This window comes from Rhinopithecus bieti, unplaced genomic scaffold (assembly GCF_001698545.2).
Source record: "Rhinopithecus bieti isolate Rb0 unplaced genomic scaffold, ASM169854v2 scaffold_42948, whole genome shotgun sequence".
Classification (NCBI taxonomy): domain Eukaryota; kingdom Metazoa; phylum Chordata; class Mammalia; order Primates; family Cercopithecidae; genus Rhinopithecus; species Rhinopithecus bieti.
In genome coordinates this window covers 913,422-935,423 of record NW_016817872.1, presented here as the reverse complement: position 1 = coordinate 935,423, position 22,002 = coordinate 913,422, and the positions used below count along the sequence as shown (strand labels likewise).

The 22,002-nt window shown below is 40.6% G+C and overlaps 1 protein-coding gene across 1 annotated transcript in view; it reads left to right on the top strand.

Moving 5' to 3' along the window:
- ASTN2 (astrotactin 2) overlaps nt 1–22,002 on the top strand; it is a 384,514-nt gene that overhangs the window by 5,159 nt on the left and 357,353 nt on the right. Inside the window, exon 2 of the mRNA XM_017856274.1 lies at nt 12,322–12,510. Coding sequence (XP_017711763.1) covers nt 12,322–12,510 — 189 coding nt within the window. The remainder of the gene's footprint in view (nt 1–12,321; nt 12,511–22,002) is intronic.

The window sequence follows — 22,002 nt, the reverse complement described above, 5'->3', positions numbered from 1 at the left end:
GTTGATGTCTTGTTTACTACTTTGTCTCCAGTACCAAAAGCAGTGCCTGGCACATAGTAGGTTTTAAATTAATAATTGTTAAGTGAAGTTCCTCCATTAACATGACTAAAGAAGTTTCCAGTCTGACTTTTCCAGTTGCATTTCCAGCTAGGTTTCTCTTCCTAGGTTAAGCCTACTGGTTTCAGTTTCTGGAGTTTTGACAACACTGTTCTGTCTCCTGTCTCCTTCTCCTTTGCACCTCCACTGACTCCCATTTGTCCCTGGCCCTTTAGCTTTCACTTACAAGTTTCAATTCAGGCATCACTTTTTCAGCAAGCCTTCTCTGAGCCCTAAGAGGCGTCAGGTGTGAGATATGCAGTTACCTTGGAAGAGGATAATAATAATACCCATCCTTTCTTTTCTTTTCTTTTTTTTTTTTTTTTTTTTTTGAGACGGAGTCTTGCTCTGTCACCTAGGCTGGAGTGTAGTGGTGAAATCTCAGCTCACTGCAACCTCTGCCTCCTAGGTTCAAGTGATTTTCCTGCCTCAGCCTCCCTAGTAGTTGGGACTACAGGTGCGTGCCACCATGCCCAGCTAATTGTTTGTATTTTTAGTAGATATGGGGTTTCACCGTGTTAGCTAGAATGGTCTCGATCTCCTGACCTCATGATCTGCCCATCTTAGCCTCCCAAAGTGAGTGCTGGGATTACAGGCATGAGCTACCGTGCCTGGGCAATATTCATACTTTCAAATGGATAATATTTAAATATTGACTGAATGTTGCATGGGTTTAGGGCCTATATAGAAAGAACATTTTTCCTTGTCTTTTTATTTATTTATTTGCATTTCTACTTACAAGGGAGAGGAATATTTACATTTTGTCTCAAAATCTAATTTATCCCAGTGAAATCTTGACATCTCTTGCAGACTGGACCTCTGGCTGGCTGCCCTGATTGTCAGCCTCTCATCAGTTTAAGTTCTCCAAAACGGAGTAAAACATCCTTTCTCTGGGGTCCCGCAGCCCCCATGGCTCTCCCTGTGATCGCCCCATAGCTTGGTTGATTTACCTGCGTTCCTGTCTGTTCCTGTCATACTGTGAACTCCTCATCAGCAGGGTCTAGGTCCTAGGCACCTGCGTGTCTGCATTGCCATTCCCACTGCTTGGCCCAAAGACTTACTTAGAACCATAATGATTGAATTAAATAATTAATCCACCTAAGATTTGTTGTGTCCTACTCTATGCCTGGTCTTTTATTAGATGCAAATAATCACTGAGTACGAGTTCTTCTCCAGCAGGGGCAAAGAGGTGCCTAAGCCTCACTGGGTCCTGACTGATATTAACAGAGCACAAGTACCAAAATGGTAGACAGAAGCAGGTAAATTCAAGATAGGTTGAGAAGGTCATTGGATACTAAGCTAAAGCCTGTAGAATAAATCCTTAGAACCAGTTTTATAGGTGAGAGGGCATCACCTCCTGTGAAGACCTTGGGAAGTTACCTAGCAACAAAGTTTGTCTGTTGTGTGTGTGTGTGTTTACAGTGTCTACCAAACACACTTCCAAGATAACTTATTTTACTCACATAAAGCCAATGTATTTTTAAAAAGCTATTCATATAAAGATAGGAATGATGAGAGTCATTTTAAGGAGGGAAGAGAAAATGGTTTCAGAAGCTCAAAATGAAAGAGTCACTCAACGTGAGATAAATTTAACTGTGTGCTTCTTGGCAACCAAAGTAAACACAGAGGGAGAAGAATACCCATAGTGGATTATACAGTTGTCCTTGTATGAGAAAAGGAAAGTTGTAGTTTTTTTTGTTTTGTTTTGTTTTCAGGAGTTATACACCTTTTTCTGACATTATTTGCTAAGAGAGTTATTTCTCATATATTCCTATGTAAGAGATAGTGAGTCATTTCTTCAGCGTTTTGAAGTTTCAGCATTTTCAGATCATTTAGCAGAGGAAACTGAGGCCCTCACGGTGGGGGCACTCACAGCCAGTTAGGAAGTAAAATTGGGATAGGAGCTTGAGATATCCCAACCTTCTTGCTTCCAATTTAAATGAAAGTGCCCTAAAAACACATTAGCTCAAATAACACATCCAGCCTCAAATAGTCCTTAGTAGCCTCTCTAATATTCTTTTTATGTAATTTTAATAGGGAAAGGAGATAAACGTGTTTAATATCCATAGTAACTGGACGCCACTTATTTTCACTGTCAAAGCTGAAGTCTAGTCTAACAGTAGAAAACACTGAATGACAGAACAGAGACAATGGCCTTCATTTTGATTATCAGTAACAAGTGGAAGAGTTGGTGGGAGGTGGGGGGATTCATTCAGGCACTTGTTTTATTGCGGTTTCCACCTTTTAGGTTAAAGCCTGAGCCCTCAGCCCTTTCACTTCTGGTTGGAGAACATGAATTTTACTTCTAATCATTAACATAGAATACTTGCATGCCAGGTTCTTGTCAAACATTAAAACCTTGTTTTCTCTTCTTTTTAAACATTTGTAAAAGCTCAGGTGTAAAAAATATTCACCGACAATTGATGGAAACATGTAATATCCATCCATTTGTCTGGATATCTATTTTCCACTGTGGATTGTATGGATCATTAGTTCCATGAGACATTCAAATATTCAACAACAACAACGACAAACTAAATGTTCAGAGTTTCCCATGTGGAAAAATCTGCACTACTTAACTGCCTCTTAAAGATTCCCAGTGTACCTGGGGATAGTCAAGGCTCTCCCAAATCATGCAGTGGAGAAACATATTTCATTGATTCTAGAGTGCCCATATTTTCCACATTTTAACGTTTCTGAAGTGGGAAGGTATCTTAGTTTTCATGGTTTGACAGAGTTTATTTGGCAGTCTTTTTTTTCCTTGTTTCTTTCTTAGTGTTATGCAAACTGGTAGTGTTTCTTACCATTGTTAGGGGTCTTAGACTATATAAAATCTGCTATATAATTAATCCAGAGGCTGGGCGCGGTTTCTCAAGCCTGTAATCCCAGCACTTTGGGAGGTCGAGACGGGCGGATCACGAGGTCAGGTGATCTAGACCATCCTGGCTAACGCGGTGAAACCCCGTCTCTACTAAAAAAAAAAATACAAAAAACTAGCCGGGCGAGGTGTCGGGCGCCTGTAGTCCCAGCTACTCGGGAGGCTGAGGCAGGAGAATGGCGTAAACCCGGGAGGCGGAGCTTGCAGTGAGCTGAGATCCGGCCATTGCACTCCAGCCTGGGCCACAGAGCGAGACTCCGTCTCAAAACAAAAAACAACAACAAAAAAATTAATCCAGAATTTTCCATGGAATTCTATTTTCTATTCACTTCCTTCTTTTCTTTTCAAAACTAGATTTTCCCTTGAATAAAACCTGTAACCAAAGACCACTCAGAGAACACATCCTCTGATCTTCGTTTTGGTTAATGTTGGGACAATCCTGAGGGTGTTGGTGAAAAAGATTCCCATGATATCAGTTGGAAGGGTTAATGCAGTTGAGTTCCTTAGGTGCTGGTTCTAGCCCTGATGATCCTAGGATGAAGTTTTCACAGGTTTCAGCATTAGGAAAACTGGGAAGGAACCTGTTTCTTTCTTGCCTTAGTAATAGGATACTTAGATTTATTCCTAACATTGGTCCAAGTCTACCTGTTGTGCAGTTCCTTGAGCTATTCTTACCCTTCACTACTTTTCCCTCTCTCTCTTTTTTTTTTTTTCTTCTTGAGACAGAGTCTCGCTCTGTCACCCAGGCTGGAGCGCAATGGCACAATCTCAGTTCACAGCAACCTCCTCCTCCCAGGTACAAACAATTCTCCTGCCTCAGCCTTGCAGGCAGCTGGATTTACAGGCGCCCACCACCACATCCAGCTAATTTATTCTATTTTTAGTAGAGATGGGGTTTCGCCATGTTGACCAGGATGGTCTCAAACTCCTGACCTCAGGTGATCCGCCAGTCTTGGCCTCCCAAAGTGCTGGTATTATAAGCATGAGCCATCGCGCTTGGCCTATTCTTACTTTTTTTCTTTTTTCTTTTCTTTTTTTTTTTTTTTGAGACGGAGTCTCGCTCTGTTGCCCAGGTTGGAGTGCAGCGGCAAAATGTCCACCTCACTGCAAGCTCTGCCTCCCAGGTTCACATCATTCTCCTGCCTCAGCCTCCCAAGTAGCTGGGACTACAAGTGCCCACCACCACGCCTGGCTAATTTTTTGTATTTTTAGTAGAGACGGGGTTTCACTGTGTTAGCCAGGATGGTCTTGATCTCCTGACCTCGTGATCTGCCCGCCTCCACCTCCCAAAGTGCTGGGATTACAGGCGTGAGCCACCACGCCTGGCAGCCTATTCTTAATATTTTTAAGGATTTGATTCCCTTTCTTATTTTAAAAAAGTTTCTAGGATATGCATTTTGGTAATTCTGTTGATTCCATAAACCATTGAAGAATAAATTAATGAATAAAGGATAAAATACTTGAGAAAAAGAAATACTTTGCTTTGAGAGTTTGTACACAATACCATTTGTCTGTCGGTCTCAATTTTCTCGTTTGAACAACAAACAGATAGGAGGAGGTCATTTGTAATGAACTGGAAGGAGCACAGGATTTGGAGTAAGATCCAAGTCAAGGTTCTGGCTTTTCCAAAATGCTCATGTGACCTTGATTAGTGCACTTAGATGTCCCAGGCCTCAGGATTCTCTGCGGCAATGTTGGAATGAAAGTACCCATCTCACAATGTTGCTATGAGGATTAAATAAAACATGCTCTGAGCTAAGCACATAGAAGGTTTTATGGTGCACTCTCTAAAATCCCATCTAGGTTTGCTATTCTCTATAATGTGATGGGTGTGTTAAGGGTAACACATCCATTGTCTTCAGCTAAAATGCCCAGTTTGTATCTCTGCACTCATTTTATATTTTTCATTTTGGCACATGTATAAATAGAGTTTCATGTAGATCTTGGCTGGTTTCCTGTGAGCCTACACTCTTTAGAATTTCTGTAGGAAAATCTCCCAGATGACAGAATGTTCTAAAGAAGCTATATAATTATGTGTCATAGTACAAAAATAAAATTAAAAAAAGAAACCAATAACTAAATAGACCTTAGCATAAACCTTCCTATGCCCTTAGGTGGCTCGGCGGGGGGAGCGGGGAGAACTGCTCCTGTTTCAAAACTCAGGGGATCATTTGTCTTTACAAGGATGGGATTTTTTTTTCCCCCTGAATCTCTCCTGCAAGCCACAATCTTTTCCCACCCACAGGGAAAAGAAAAATCACTGTAAATCCACAGTTGTGATATGCTTAAAGTTGTACACACCCACTCATATTCACACACACGTCTTGAGCTCCTAGGTTCGATTCCCAGCACCGCTATTGACTGGACATACCTCCATAAACAAGTCACTCAACTTCTCGAAACCTCAATTTTCCCATCTGAAAGTGGAAACAATACCTCCCTATGAGTGTCGCGCATTTCCTATTGCTTCTGTAATGAATCACCACAAACTTAGCGTCCTAAAATATCACACTTTATTTTACAGTTCTCAAGTCAATATTCGTAAAATTGAGACAGTGGCAGGGCTGCATTCCTTCTGGAGGCTTTAGGGGAAGGTCTATTTCCTTGCCTTTTCCAACTGCTAGGGAGTATCTGCATTCATTGACTCATGGTCCCTTACTCTGCTCCCCTCTTGTTCTCCTCTGCTTCTAAGTTGCATCTCCTCTTCTGACTAACACACTTATCTCCCTCTTATGAGGAACCGTGTGATGACATTGAGACCACCCAGGTAACCCAGGATAATCTTCCCAACTCAAAATCCTTTACTTAATCCCATCTTCGAAGTCTCTTTTGCCATGTCAGATGACCTCAGGTGTTCGGGATTAGGATGTGGGCATTTTGAGGAGGCCATTATTCAACCTATTACAGGTTATAAGGAGCAAACCTTTATAATTTGGAGTTCTCTAATTCAGAAACATAGCTTGTATCTCTATCCACTGTTCTTTTAAAACATTCAGTGAAGTTTTTGACTTTTTGCCTAAAGGTTTTGCACGTGTCTTTTGGAGATGTACACACACACACTCAGACACACATACACAAATAATGCATATATTTGACTTCTATATAATTCCATAGGCATAAATATATACAAATTATATATATACCTTATTTCCAATGAATGCCATATAAGAAGTTATCAATTATGTGCTGTGAAGCAGAAAAAGAAAAAAGGAATCAAAGAATAGCAACTATGTCAACTTTAAGAATCTAGAGAGATTTAGATCTAGATTTGGAGATTTGGATCTAGAGAGAGGCCAGCAACTAGGATATGAGTACCAATGGGAATAAATTTATACTTCCTAGGATATGGAAATGGGTTAATAGACTGAATAACAACAACAGTAACAATAATAAGCATAATAGCTGATGCATTACTTGAATACTATATGAGAGATACAGTTTCATCCTTTGTGTAAGTTATCTCTAATTTTTACATCCCCATGATAAGGATTGTCATTTTCCTTAATAGATTATGACACCAAAGCCTAGGGAAATTAGCAGACTTGATCAAGGTCATATAACTGGTAGATGGCACAACCTGTATTTGAATTCAAGTTTAATTAGCTCTAAAATCTCAACTTGTGACTCCCTTAGAATCTCAATAAATTCACCAACATAGAAATTATACAAACTACATTGTCAGTCTAAAATGCAGTAATATTAGAAAAGAGGAACAAACAAATTATCTATTTTGGAATTATATTTTTAAATATCTTCTCTAAGTGGCACTTGGATATGGCAAAAATCAAACTCAAATTTTCACCTCGTTAGAAATGAGCAAGAGCATGAGGGCTGCATGTCAAACTTATGGGGTGTGGGCAAAGCCACAGTCAGACGCTTCAAGGCATTCATTAAGAAGCAAGAAAGATTGAAAATAAACAAATGAGGCATTTAACTCAAGCAGCCATAAAAAGAAGTATAAAACAAAGTCAGAGAAAACAGCAGGAAGGAATTAATACAAATAAAAGCTGAAATAAATTAAATAAAAAAGAAAAAAGGAAGCTCACCAATAAAATACAAAATACAAAAAGCCTGTTCAAAGGAGAGAGCAAAGAAAACACAAACATATTACAAATGAGCTAGTGCTTTAACTATAGAAACATAAAAGATGAAAGAAATTTAATGAGAACACTGCATAGAACTTTACACCAATACATATGAAAGTCTTGATAAAATGCATTATAATGTTAGAAAATATAAATTACCAAGTTTGAGTCATAAGGATATAGAAAATCTAAATAGGCAGATAATAAGGAAATAAATGATAAGAACTAAATATCTACAACTGAAAAGAAGTCATCAAGCCCAGGGGATTTTATAGGCAAGACTTATCTAATTATCAAGTAACGGATAACATCTTTTCTATATAAACTGATCCAGAGAAAGAAACAAAAAAGGATAGTTTTTTAACTTATTCCATAATCCTAATACCCAAACTGAGCAAATATATGCTTATCCATTTAGAAAAATTTAGTAGACATGTTAGAATGTTTAAGTTCTTTATGTTCGTAGGATACAACATCAACTTAGGAAAATCAGTAACAGCTTTTCTCAAATCAGTAATAACTACGTAGAAAACATAAAAGAGAGCATAAATGAAAAACTCATCCTATTCCTGAAGTTTAAAAGCATGCAACAATATGATTTTTCATTCTAAAAGGCACATATGATCTTCTTTACACATAAGCAAAGGAAGTACAGAGAGGTTAAGTAGTTTGTCTGAAGTCACACAACTGGTAAGTGGCAGAAGCAGGATTTGGACTCTGTTAGTCTGGATCCAAAACATACTTGGATAAACCTCTACAGCATAGTACCTTTCATAAATGCCCATGAATAATCTCCAAAAGACACGTGCAAAACCTTTATGCAGATAGTCAAAACTTCACTGAATGTTTTAAAAGAACAGTTGATAGAGATACAAACTATGTTTCTGAATTAGAGAACTCCAAATTATAAAGATGCTGTATTAGTCAGGATAAGATAAGCTTTCTTCCTGTAGCCAATGAGCCTCCTCCCCCAACCAGAAGTTTGTGCACAAAAGTTAATTTCTTATTTGTGCAAAGTCTATTGTGTTTGTGGCAGTCTTCCTCCATCCTGTAGAATGCATCAGGAACACGTGGTCTCCAAGCTTGCCATAACAAGGGAAGAGGCAGCTTGAAAATCACAGGATGTTTTCAAAAAGGCTAAGTCCGGTAGTGACTTGTATGGTGTCAGCACAGATTCCATTGTTCAGAATTCAGTGACATGGCCCCTTCAGCCCAACTGCAAGACAGGCTTAGATATGTAAGTCCAGGAAGAGGACATGGTGTTGTTAATGCAAGATGTCTTTGTCACAGTTATCAGAAGTGCCTAGCACAGAGTTAACTTGCAAAACGTATTTATTAAATAAAAGAAAAGTAAATAAAATTAGTATTGAAATCTTCCCCCAATGTAGTTTACAAATTCAAAGCATTGCCACCCAAAATTCCACTAGGGATTTGCATACAATTTGACAAGCCCATTCTGAAATCCATTTGAAAGGAAAAACATGGAAGAGCAGTCAGGACTTTGGAAATAGAAAACTAGTGTTGATGAAGGGGAGGTGTATTACCTTATTACTATATGCAAAACAGGCAATAAAGCTATAGTAATTAAAATAGCTTGGAATTACTGCAGGAATATACAAATAATTAAACAGGAAAAATACCAACCATGTATACATGGCATATGTAGGGATTACACGTGTAAAAAAAATAACATTTCAAGTTTGTTGTTGAAAGGGGTCACACATTTCAGACAATTGCCAGCCATTTTAAAAAACAGTTAAGTTAAAATAACCACTCACACTACATTCAAAAATAAATGCTATACATATTAAATAACCAAAGATTTTTTTAAACCTATACAATACTACAATAATATACAGAAATATATTTATCATCTTGTGGGTTTCTAAAGATTGCACAAATTCCAGACACAAAGACCAAGAGAGAGAAGTAATAAGATATCAAAAGCAAGATTAAAATACAAGCACAGACTGGAAAAAAATGTTAATATATATGGAAGGTGAAGGATAACTACCCAGAAAATATTTAGAGCATATATAAACCAATACAAAGAAAAGGGCAAATATCACAATGGAAAAATAGTCAATGCACATTAATGGATAATCTATAGAAGGAGAAATGCAAGTGACCATAATGTGAAAAGGTGCTGAACTTAATCAGTGACAAGGTAAATGCAAATCCAAACAAAAATGAGTTATTTTTCCTATCCTAGATTGGCAGTAATGAACATGAAAGATGTAGAAAAATGGGATCTCCCATTCATCAATTATAGGATTGTAAATGGTAGAGACTCTACCGGTGACTATTTAGTAGATCTATCAAAATTTTAAAATTCATAAAACATTGACCAAGCAATTTCCTTTCTGAGTATCTCTTTTATAGAAACACATAGTTGGGCACAATGATATATGTGCAAAGGTCTTCATTATGGCACTGTTTGTAATAACAAACAGCTGTAAACAGCCAAAGTGCCCATCAATAAAAATTAGTTAAAAGCATTATGGTACATTTATACTGTGCAATGCCAAATAACCATTAAAAAAGATAGATCTGTATGTATAGTGTTTTGAAAAGATCTCCAAGAAATAGCATCAGGTGCAAATGCATGTCTCACAACAATATATAGTGTAATTCTGTTTATGAGTTTATTATGAAATGTGTTTGTGCATATGTGTGTGTATATAAATCCCTCCAATTTAGTCTACAAATTCAAAAAAATGTGTATGTATACACACACAGACACACACACACACACACACACACAAACATACACACACAATATGTATTTAAATGATCGAAAAACTCCTGGAAGAGCACATAACAATTAACAATGGTGACTTCTGGGACAGCAAGTGAGGAGTGGGAAATGAAGAAGTTCCATATTTTACTCTATGGACTTTGATAATGGTTTGTTTTGTTTTGTTTTGTTTTGTTTTGTTTTGTTTTGTTTTTGAGATGGAGTCTCACACTGTTGCCTGGGCTGGAGTGCAGTGGCATGATCCCGGCTCACTACAACCTCCACTTCGCAGGTTCAAGTGATTCTCCTGCCTCTGCCTCCTGAGTAGCTGGGATTATAAGCTCCTGCCACCACGCCTGGCTAATTTTTATTATTTTTTATTTTTAGTAGAGACAGGGTTTCACTGTGTTGGCCAGGCTGGTCTCGAATGCCTGACCTCATGATCCACCCGCCTCACCCTCCTAAAGTGTTGGGATTACAGGTGTGAGCCACTGCGCCCAGCCAGACTTTGATAATGTTTACTCAACTTCAACAATAATATATTTATTCACAGTCACACAGGCATGTGGGTGTGTGTGGATGGGGAGAGAAAGAGAGAGAGAGAGAGAGAGAGACAGAACTCTGGCCAGTGTACCCAGTAAACCATTTCTCCATATTTTCTGAATAAATGGATGGAACTAGACTTTATCGAGCACTCACCATGTACGATTCACTTCCGTATACACTCATTTCATTTGCACTGCAACTGTATTAAAAGGGACTTAGTCATATTTAGCAGATGCAAAAAGAAGGAGATATACTTTACCAAGGCTCTGAGACAGGGCCCTTTTCCAAGAGATTTCCCCACTGCACTATGGAAAGGAACATGTGAATGTTAGAAAGACAATCAGTGCATCAGTGCAGTACACCAGGGATTGGGGAAAGCAGAGAAACAGTGACGGTTTGCTTCATGCATGAGACTTCCTGGCTTTTCACTAGAGTAATCTTGGGTCAAGTTTTCAGCTATGCTTTTCTTCTTTCTGCCTCCAGTTCAGCTCTATATCTGTAGCATCAGCAACTGCTTCCCACAACCTGTGTACACTTTCTTTCCAAACCACCATACAGAGCCTCTTCCTTCTCCCATCTGAGTTCCTGAGTCCCTTTGCAGTTAAAGTCAATGAATCTTTGCTACACCCTTTGAAAGAAAGGCAAATAAGCGATTGCCTGCTGTATACTTTCTCAAACTGGTATAACCCAACCAGGGTCATTTTGTGCACATAGAAGGTGTCTATTTTGGAGACAAAATAGACAACTGTCCCTTTTTCTAACAGAACTGAATTTGAATATCAACTTTGCTACTTATAGTATGACATGCTTTATTTCTTGGCTCCTTATTTTGCTTATGTGTAAAGCAGAAATGATGATATTACTCTTTCTTCATGGTTATATAATAAATACAGAAAGTGTTCAGTGAATAGTGCATGCTCAACAAATAGAAATACCACCATTACTACCACTATTATGATTATTGTGTTAAGTACATTGCAATTCCTGGGGTTTTTTTGTGGCCTAGGTATCATGTGACCTTATAGCTTCCTACTGAATTAAGGAAGGTAGGAGTGTCTACTGTATTTTACACATGAGGAAACTGGAGATCATAGACATTAAATGACTCACTCATGTTCATATAGGTCACAAGGAGAAAAATGGAATTTGTACAGGTCTGTCCAATCTCACAAACCATTTTCTTGTCTCTCTTTACTTATTTATGTGCACCATACCCCTAGTGTGTAGCACTGAACTTTGAAAAGGTAGACACTCACAGAATTCCAGTTTCTGGAATGATTTTTTAGGGGCTGAGATCTTTGATTTCTTGCCCCTACCACCCCCATCCCCTCCAGCCCACGCCTCTCTGAGATTTCTTTGTCACTGCAAATCTTTTCAAATTGCAAATATTCAGATGCCTGTTTTGCCCATAGATGAGACCATCGCTGTCTCAAAGGCTGGTCAAGGGCTTTTCTGGCTGTCAGAAATGGGTGGTTAGACCAACGGAGGCTGCTAAAATCCCTGAGTGAACAGAAGCCTTGTGCTGTCCATGGTCCTGGAAAGTTTCACCTCTGAGCTACCAGGATGATAAAAACCTTGTATTTGCTACAGTCTTCTACCTTGGTTGACAGATGCACTGGGAATAGATTCTTGTTTGAGACACTGGTTGATAATTCCCTGTGAATTGGTCTGTCATGCTTTTTAAAGTCTGTGTGTTCATGGGAAACAGTTTTTAAATTTGCTTTGTGTGTGGATGTGCATGCTGGTGTCCCCTTGATTCCTCTAAAATGTCACAAATGACTTTCCTTGAATTTACCAATTTGCAGTATTAATGTGCTTCTCTCTAGACATCTGTGCCCTAGATAGATTCCAGGCAGAATAGCTGTCTCCTTCCTAAACTCTGACCTGTTTTGCAGGGAAAGGAGGCCTTGGTTTTAGGTCACCCCCAATGGGGGCATTCAGGGTGTGAAGCTAATTCTCAGCTCTGTTTTATCATACAGTTGCGTGGAGGAGTACAAACTGGCTCCTGATGGAAAATCCTGCTTAATGCTCTCAGATGTCTGCGAGGGCCCCAAGTGCCTCAAACCTGACTCCAAATTCAATGATACCCTCTTTGGAGAGATGCTACATGGTTACAACAACCGGACCCAGCATGTGAACCAAGGCCAAGTCTTCCAGATGACCTTTAGGTATGCAGTAGATACTTGCACATTGCTGGTCTGAGTCACTGACAAACAACCTGGGCATAGGGAGGAAGCCATGGGCACAACGGGGTAGAGACTGTTATTCAGGCCAACATCACTTTGAGCTCACAGGTACCCTCTTAAGGAGTGTTGAAAGTCAGCAAAATTTATTCCACAGGGTTTCTTTTTCATGGTCCTAGCATATATTTGTCCCACCTTGCCATTTTCCTAGCTCTATCCACATATTTTAAATTCAATCTTTAATTATCCTATAAATACAGTTAATGGCGTTTTGAAAAATATTAATTAATCTTTCAGTCTACTGAAAATAAGTATTTTATGTATGCTGTTCAGGTAGTTCAAAATAAAGACATTTAATGAAGTAGGAAATAAAATCCCATCACCCAGATATACCTAGAATTAACATTTTCCTGAATGCTCTTAAAATTTCTACTTCTCTCTTTCTTGCTCTGTTTTTTCCTATCTGCCTACACACACACACACACACACACACACACACACACACACACATCCCAAATCCCAGTAAAGCTGTTTAGAAATTGCTTTTTTCACTCAATAAGTGAGTGATGGCTAGGTTGGCCAGATTATGTGCAGATTAAACATGCAAGATATTGGTAAAGGGTTTCCTTAGACAGTTGAAGAAACTGGAACTGTTCTGCCTAAAGAAGATAAACCTTAAGTGGTGACTTATTCATGCCTCAAAGCTTGAAGAACCATAAGGTAGTAGAGTGAGATTTGTTGCATGTATAGAAAAGGATTATCTAAATGCACACACACACACACACACATGCACACACACATACTTTTAGCCATGTTTGCATAAAAAAAAGAATAAGATATTATCACAAAGCAAGGTTCTCCTAATCATTTGAGGTCATTTCAATACAAGTCAGAACTAGTAATAAGTCACCATGATAGTCATCATTGTTTCCATTCCATCATCTTACTAATAGTAGTGATAATTGTATTATGAGTGGTAATAATGGTTACCGTTTATTAATAATTATTCTGTGTTAAGCTCTTTACTACTAACTACTACTGCTAACAATAATAATGTCCACTAACATTGATTCAGCATACGCGAAAGGGTTTTCTAAGTACTTTTTAACTATTAAGTTATGTAATCCTCACAATGATCCTGTGAGGCAGGGATTATTATCATCTTTTTTATACAGAAGAGAAACAGAAATCTAAAGTAGCTTTCCAAAGACTCCCTTCTAGGAAGGAGGAGAGCCAAGATAATTTCATTTTAGCTTCATTATTAGAATCATTGGCGGCACTGTGACCTCCATTTTACAATTGAGAAATTAATCCAGAGAAGTTGAGTGACTTTCTCAAGTTCATCATCTAGTAAGAGGTAGAGTCAGGAATCAGATGTAACTCCAGCTGACTCTAAAACCTTGCTCTTGTATTTCAATTCAGCACACCCTCTTACTCCCATTTTAGAGAATGAGAATGGAGATGTGAATTCACTAAACTGTTCATCCTTGTAATCATCATAAACTCTTTCAGAACCTCCTCTTTCCCATGTACCATGCTGGTTATTGGGCATAAGATGGAAATTGAGATAGAAATAGCCCCTCTGACACTTTAGGTATCGTTGGCAGGTGGACCCACGACTCAGATACTCAAGCAGAGGCTGAATGCTACTTTACTGGAAAAGCTCTGAGCCAGGCATGGTGGCTCACATCTGTAATTCCAACACTGTGGGAGGCCTAGGTGGGAGGATCACTTGAGCCCAGGAATTTGAGACCAGCCTGAGTAACTTTGCAAGACTCCATCTCTGCCTAAAATAAATAAAAAAAAAAAAAAAAAAAAAAAATTAAAAACTGGGCCTGCGTGGGGCTCATAGCCTGTAAATCTCAGCACTTTGGAAGGCTGAGGTGTGCAAGATCACGAGGTCAGGGAGATTGAGACCATCCTGGCTAACACGGTGAAACCCCATCTCTACTAAAAATACAAAAAAATTAGCCAGGCGTGGTAGCAGGCGCCTGTAGTCCCAGCTACTCGGGAGGCTGAGGCAGGAGAATAGCATAAACCTGGGAAGCAGAGTTTGCAGTGAGCCAAGATCACGCCACTGCACTCCAGCCTGGGCGACAGAGCGAGACTCCATCTCAAAATAAAATAAAATAAAATACAGTTATTTGAACATGGTGGTACATGCCTATAGTCCCAGCTACTCAGGAGGCTGAGGCAGGACCATCACTTGAGCCTGGCCACTCAAGGTTACAGTGAGCTATGATTATGCCACTGAAATCCAGTCTGGGCAACCGAGTGAACACTTGTCTCTATTGAAAAAAAAAAAAAAAAGAAGAAGAAGAACAAAATCAGAAAATCTCTGAGGGAAATTTAAGGATAGTCTGGATGAACTGTGGTTCAATGCTGAGATTCTATGATACTAGTTTTCTATAATTTTAATGGTCTATGAAAGTGTGTCTTGAGCAACATCATGGATAGAATAGTGCTGCTTGGAATACAAAAGAAAAAAATAAAGGAATTATTCCTTCTCTTTGAGGAAGAAATTTAAAAGCTTGCAAGATGACACGCACAAGTTTTAAAAAAAATAGAAAAATTTAATTTGCAAAGCAGTGTTCCAAGGAAACACAGTGGTTTCCAAAGAGTTCCCATGGGAAGCTTGTTGAAAGGAATTAGAAGGAAAGATAAAGGGCTTCTCAAAGGACAAGGCTTGTGAACTGAGGTTGGAAGTGATAGCAAAGAATAGTGCCTCTTGGGAGAGATAAGAGTTAAAGGGCATTTTCCTGTCCAGGAAGGAGCCTGCAAAGGCCCAGACATATGGAAAAGCAATAGTGGGAGTCAAGAAAACAGACTTGCAAATGAACCTGCCTTCAAATCCCAGCCCCATTCACGACAAGCATAATTCTACTGCTTCATCTTTAAAATGGGGTGCTTTTAACAGAAGCCAGCCATTTCCGTAGGTACATTGCATGTTTTATGGAGTTTCATTTCTCACAGCAGCTCTCAGAGTAGCTGGCATTTGATAATTGAGCCAATGTACCATTCTCTTGTGTGAAGAATAGCTTGGTCCAAAAGAAGGATCCACATGTATAGTAAGAGGCTAGATCCTGAACAAACTTCACTAAATTCTGGGATTTCATTTCACATGCGGGGAAAGGACTTGGTCACAAAGCAAGTCATTGTGGGACCATGTTCTCAGATCTCCTGACTGCCTGGGGTGTTTATCTTCCCACTGCCAACAGACTCATCAGTAAGAAAGAGCATGGCACCGCTGGGGGTGGCGGCTCATGCCTGTAATCCCAGCCCTTTGGGAGGCTGAGGCGGGCGGATCACGAGGTTAGGAGATCAAGACTATCCTGGCTAACACAGTGAAACCCCGTCTCTACTAAAAATACAAAAAAATTAGCCGGGCGTGGTGGTGGGCGCCTGTAGTCCCAGCTACTCTGGAAGCTGAGGGAGGGGAATGTCGTGAACCCGGGAGGCGGAACTTGCAGTGAGCCAAGATAGCACCACTGCACTCCAGCCTGGATGACAGAGCGAGACTCTGTCTCAAAAGAAAAGAAAAGAAAAAAGCATAGCATCTTAAAGGCTGGCCTAGGGGTGTCCAGTCCCAGTCCCAGACACAACTTTAGGCCCATTAGAAGTCGTTGTTCTGCCTCAAACACTCTGCTTATTGTTTCCAACTTCTCAACCCTGGATTGCCTCTGAACAGCCGGAGCCTAAGTGCCCTGATTTGCCCATGGAGGGGAGTAGAGTGAACAGACCAGGATTTTCTCTTTTGATGACAGCCTCAAGATTTAGAAAACTCCCAAGACTACCACCATTATATTAGAGCAATCCATTCCATTTAAGCTCTGTCATCCTTGGCTTCAGCTAAACTTTCTTTGCAATTATTTCCATCTTCCAACCATGTAACCTCTTGGAACCATGCTAAGTCAGTTGCTTCCCCACTGTGGAAAGGCAAGCCACTTCTGATGAGTCTAAATTTATCTTTTCCTTTTCTTTCCTTTTGAAACGGAGCCTCACGCTGTTGCCTGGGCTGGAGTGCAGTGGCGTGATCTTGGCTCACTGCAACCTCCGCCTCCCAGGTTCACACGATTCTCCTGCCTCAGCCTCCCAAGTAGCTGGGATTACAGGCACACACCACACCTGGCTAATTTTTTGTATTTTTAATAGAGAAAGGGTTTCACTGTGTTGGTCAGATGGGTCTAGAACTCCTGACCTCGTGATCCACCCACCTTGGCCTCCCAAAGTGCTGGGATTACAGGCGTGAGCCACTGCGCTCAGCCCTAAATTTATCTTTTTCAAGTCTCCCTTCCTGAGCTCCAGGCAGTGGGGAGAATGGAGCTCCTTTGTCCTTCATGTTCCTGAAAGCCTGCAAGTATTTCAGCATCAAATGCAGTTGTCATTTCTCTCCTCCTACTACTTCCTTTCCTCCCTCCTCTAAGTAATCTCTGGTCCAGCCCTAGAGAGTAGCCAGCAAGTACTGCCACCAGCCGTCTCACCATATGCCTCATTTCCTGACAATTGGCTGGCCTAGGATATCAAACTCTCTACCAGCTAGTGTCTCCTGTGTGACAGCTACAGTTCTGCTTTGTTCTCCTCCCTGCCCCTGCCTAGATCACCCCACCTAGCAACTGCTGATATAAGAGAGGTCTGTGTTTTCATTTCCTCTCTTGAATCTCTGAAAGAGCAACCCGGATTTCTGCTTTACAAAGTGCTTAAAAATGTAATGTCTCTGACCTAGACAAGAACTTAAAGATTAACTATTTCAGACCTTACTTGTACAGATGGAGAAACGGAAGTTCAGGAAAGGATATAACTGGCTCAGTATTCACAGTGATTGGAACTCCTCTCACCCTGAAAGTTAGTTTCTGACTCCCAAACCAGTGCTCCCTGGTTTCTTGTTCTGCAATAAAGGATGTATGCAATTACTTTATATCCCATATCAGCATGTGATAAGGAGAGCGATGTGTTCTATCCCTGTTCTCAGTGTAGAGTGAGGACCCAGGTGTCACAGGGGGAGACCAAATTGATGACTAAGGAGGGATCTTAGGCAAAGACCACTCCATGGGGAGCTACCTCTTCAGGTCACTGCATATAGGCTACAGCCTGTTCCTGAGGGTGTGAGCATGTGGTGATATTTCCTGACCAGTCCGAGGGTTCGCACTGTGTGCAAAGATTAAGCATGGTGCACATTAAGGGACTCACATGAAAAGCTTAAGACAGGGCAAGAGTGACAAGGAGACTCAGACAGACAGAGCAGAGGCAGGGAGAGGGAGGCAAAAACAGAGGAGACACTAAAGAACAGTCTGTGTCACAGGAGGAGGGAACAGCAAGCAAAGAAAGAATAAAGAAGAGATGGAGAGCAGTGAACAGAGTTAAAGAGGTACAGAGACAGCAGAAGGTGGGGAAGTGGGAAATGTGTGCAAGATGGAAGGACTGAAGGAGACATGAAAAGATCAAGAAAGAAGTACACGGAGTTCATACAACAGTCAAAATACAGTTTATTCCTAGGAAGGGAATGGGGCTTGTTTTGAGAGACTGAATGGAGATGAGAGAGACCACTGGATTAGGAATTAGGTTGAAATTGACATGAATGAAGCCTTTGGTAAAATGTCAAGTTCTGTGGAAATGGGAAGAGCCAATGATTTTGCTTCCAAATTGCTCCCAAGTCCAGTAAGTGATGTCAAGCTTTTTTTTTTTTTTTTTTTTTTTTTTTTTTTTTTTTTTGAGACAGAGTCTCGCTCTGCTGCCCAGGCTGGAGTGCAGTGGCCAGATCTCAGCTCACTGCAAGCCCCGCCTCCTGGGTTTACCCCATTCTCCTGCCTCAGCCTCCCAAGTAGCTGGGATTACGTGGTGGGCCACGTCGCCCGGCTAGTTTTTTGTATTTTTTAGTAGAGACGGGGTTTCACCGTGTTAGCCAGGATGGTCTCGATCTCCTGACCTCGTGATCCGCCCGTCTCGGCCTCCCAAAGTGCTGGGATTACAGGCTTGAGCCACCACGCCCGGCGCTTTGTTGTTTCTTATCCCTTCCAGTGCACAGTGTTGGTCTTAGTGATCCATATAGGGTCACTGTCAGAATCCCCTTTCCTTTGTTCTTGATCAGTGTGGGAATTGACAGACTGTTCAAGTGAGATAAACTCACCAAAGGTTGGTGGTATTTGATGTTTATTTGTTTGTTTTTTACTCTCGCCCTGCCCCCTTACCCTCATTCATTCTACTTCATTCTTATAAGGAAGAAAGGTCAACTTTGGTTGTAGATTGCAGAGATTTAGATAAACATCAGTCAAGAACTGTTATTGAACCTGGTGTCTCAGAAATGGCAGGAAGGAGAAGTTGCTTGGAAATGGGGACTGAGCAAATTGCAGTGGTAGATCTTGCAAAAGCCTCATCATAAATAAGATAGGTCTGCTGGCCACAGGCATTTGCCCATAGGCCCTGAAGAATGACCTGCAAAGAGCTGGAGGAGCTCATGAAAGATTTATTAGAAAGGGACTTTTCAATCTTGTCTGCTTATCAGATGTGCATATTGTATAGCATAAGAGGACAGTTTGGGGTAAGATATGGGATTTGGGGATTCAGCACCGACAACCCACGCCTGGCAAGACAGAAGGGCTTTCTATAAGGATTCAAGGAAAGCTGGTCTTTGTTAGTAGCACTCACTCTTTCCCCCACTGAGGATACTGAGTCAGTTCTTATTAAGTGGTCTCCAAAGCTGTTCTGGCCTATGATTTTTCTATTGCCTTCCTAAGAGATGATTAATTAAACATACTGCTTCTGAAACCTTCTCTCCTCTCCCTTCCACCTCTTTCCCTCCTCCCCCGTTTTAATGGTGTGCACATTTTTTATGTGTCTGGTCCTGTACTGAATACTTTATGTGTTTTTCCATTTGATCTTTTCACACCTATTGCAAAGGAGCCATTAACAACTTGGCTTTATGAATAAAAGGAAATGAATGTATCAGTCAGAATGCATTAGTTTGTGTCTTGGGAACAAACAATTTCAAACTTCAGTGGCTTGAATGTGAAAGTTTTTATGTGTTGGTCATACCACATGCCTCTCCCTGGATGGCAGGGGCTCTAGCCGTTCTGGTGTTTGGAAATCTAGACTGACGGAAGAATCACCTTTCTGTGCTTCCATTAATGCTTCCATAGTGAGAAACAAACTTGGCTATCATAACTTTCTCCTAGCAGTGAAATTCTGCTTCTATTTCTAGTCAAATTAAGTCCCATTGCTATCTCAAAGGACTGGACAGAGACATGCTATCTTATGATGCGTCTTACGATAAGACATGCTATCTTATCTCAGCACATTGTAAGACTCTGAGAAGCAAAGGCACAGAAATATTTGTGGGACACTGAAGCACAGACAGATTAGGCTAACTAGCCTAGCAGTCAAACAGCTAAAGAAGTGGTAGCATCTGGGTTTAACACCAAAGTTCACTTAGCAGTCATGCCTTCCAGGCTCCTAGCACTCTCCTGTTTCATATTGCAGCCTCTGAGAACTATAATACATCCTTCTATTCTCTTGTCAATTTATTTCATTCAGTTACTGAAGAACCACAAACTTTATAGCTGGAAAAACCTTGGAGAACAATTTGTACAAACTCTCCTGTTGTTTGTTTGTTTATTGTTTGTTTGTTTGTTTGTATGGGACAGAGTCTTGCTCTGTCGCCCAGGCTGGAGTGCAGTGGCACGATCTTGGCTCACTGCAACCTGTGCCTCCTGGGCTGAACTGATTCTCCTGCCTCAGCCTCCAGAATAGCTGGGATTACAGATGTGTGCCACCATGCCCAGCTAATTTATGTATCTTTAGTAGAGACAAGGTTTCACCATGTTGGCCAGGCTGGTCTTGAACTCCTGGCCTCAAGTGATCCTCCCATCTCAGCCTCCCAAAGTGCTGTAATTATAGGTGTGAGCACTGCACCTGGCCAAACTCTCCCCTTTTGTAGATGGGATACCTGAGGCTCACAGTGTTTAAGTAAAGTGTCTAAAGTTGTATCACTAATACATGAATAAGCCAGTCCTTCAATCCTCAGCCTGTTTGTCTGCACTATATTCTGTCTGAAGGCTTGGAGACATGGCATCCAACCCTGTACAGGAGCACCAATGCCAAGGTCCTATAGAGAATTAGTGGCAGAACCAGGCCTGGAAGTTGTGTTTGTGCACTCTCAGGTCTGTGTGCTTTATAATAGATGATGATCTCATTGAAATAAGAAAAAGCAAAAGAGGCTGTTAGTGGAGACAGTATTAATTAAAAGGAGGCATTAGCTTCTGATTTTTCAAGGCTATTCCCAAGCCTCTCTATGAAGCAATATTCTGCAATATTCAAACTCTTAGCAAAATCCTCAATTTGTCACTTGGAAACATAGCAGTTTGCTGCCTTCCTTGTGGGACCATTGGCAAGATCTTGGAAGTGCACTGAGGACAGCAGTTGGAACTGGATTAGAGGAGTCAAGGGGTGAATTTTCCTGGCATTCTAACTCCTGAACTGGTTGCAGAAAAAAATCTCTTTTCCTTTGTGTGGCTCCATGTTTCCAAGGTTTTCTGACATCTTTGGCAGGAATCAAGACCAATGTTGGGCGTACCATAGGGGCTGGAATCAGAAAGCTAATTTTTTTTTTTCAAACCACTTTATTAAAGTATAATTGACATAAAAAAAAGCTGTTCATATTTAATGTACATAACTCGATTAGTTTGGAGATAAGTATATACGAGTGAAACCATCACCACCATCAAGGCCATAGATAGATCCATTACCTTCCATAGTTTTCTCCTACCCTCTTTGTTTATTTAGTGTTTTTGTGCTGAGAACATTTAACACCCGGCATTTTGGTATGCCAAGATGGGAGGATCTCTTGAGGCCAGGAGTTCAAGACCAGTCTGAGGATTATAGTGATATCATATCTCTACAAAAAAAAAAAAGTTAGCTGAACATGGTGTTGTCCAGCAGTAGTCACAGCTACTTGAGAGGCTCACTAGAGCCCAGGAGTTTAAGGCTGCAGTGAGCTGTGATGGCACCACTGTAGTCCAGCCTGGGTGACACTGTGAGATCCTGTCTCAAAAAACAAAATGAAACACTTAACATATCTTAGTGAAATTTAAGTCTACAATACAGTATTGTTAGCTATGGAGACTATAGTGTATAATAGATCTCCAGAACTTATTTATCTTGCATAATAAAACTTTGTTCCCAAAACCTTGTACCCTTTAGTCCTTGCCTCCCCATTTTTCCGTTCACCTAGTTCACCTACTTTCTGACAACTGCAATTATACTTTCTGCTCCTATGAGTTTCTGATACTGTTCTGCCATTTCCTGCTGTATCACCCTTGACCATTTTTTTTTTTTTTTTTTTTTTTTTTTTTTTTTTGAGATGGAGCCTCCCTCAGTCGCCCAGGCTGGAGTGCAGTGGCGGGATCTCAGGCTCACTGCAAGCTCCGCCCCTGGGTTTACGCCATTCTCCTGCCTCAGCCTCCCGAGGAGCTGGGAATACAGGGG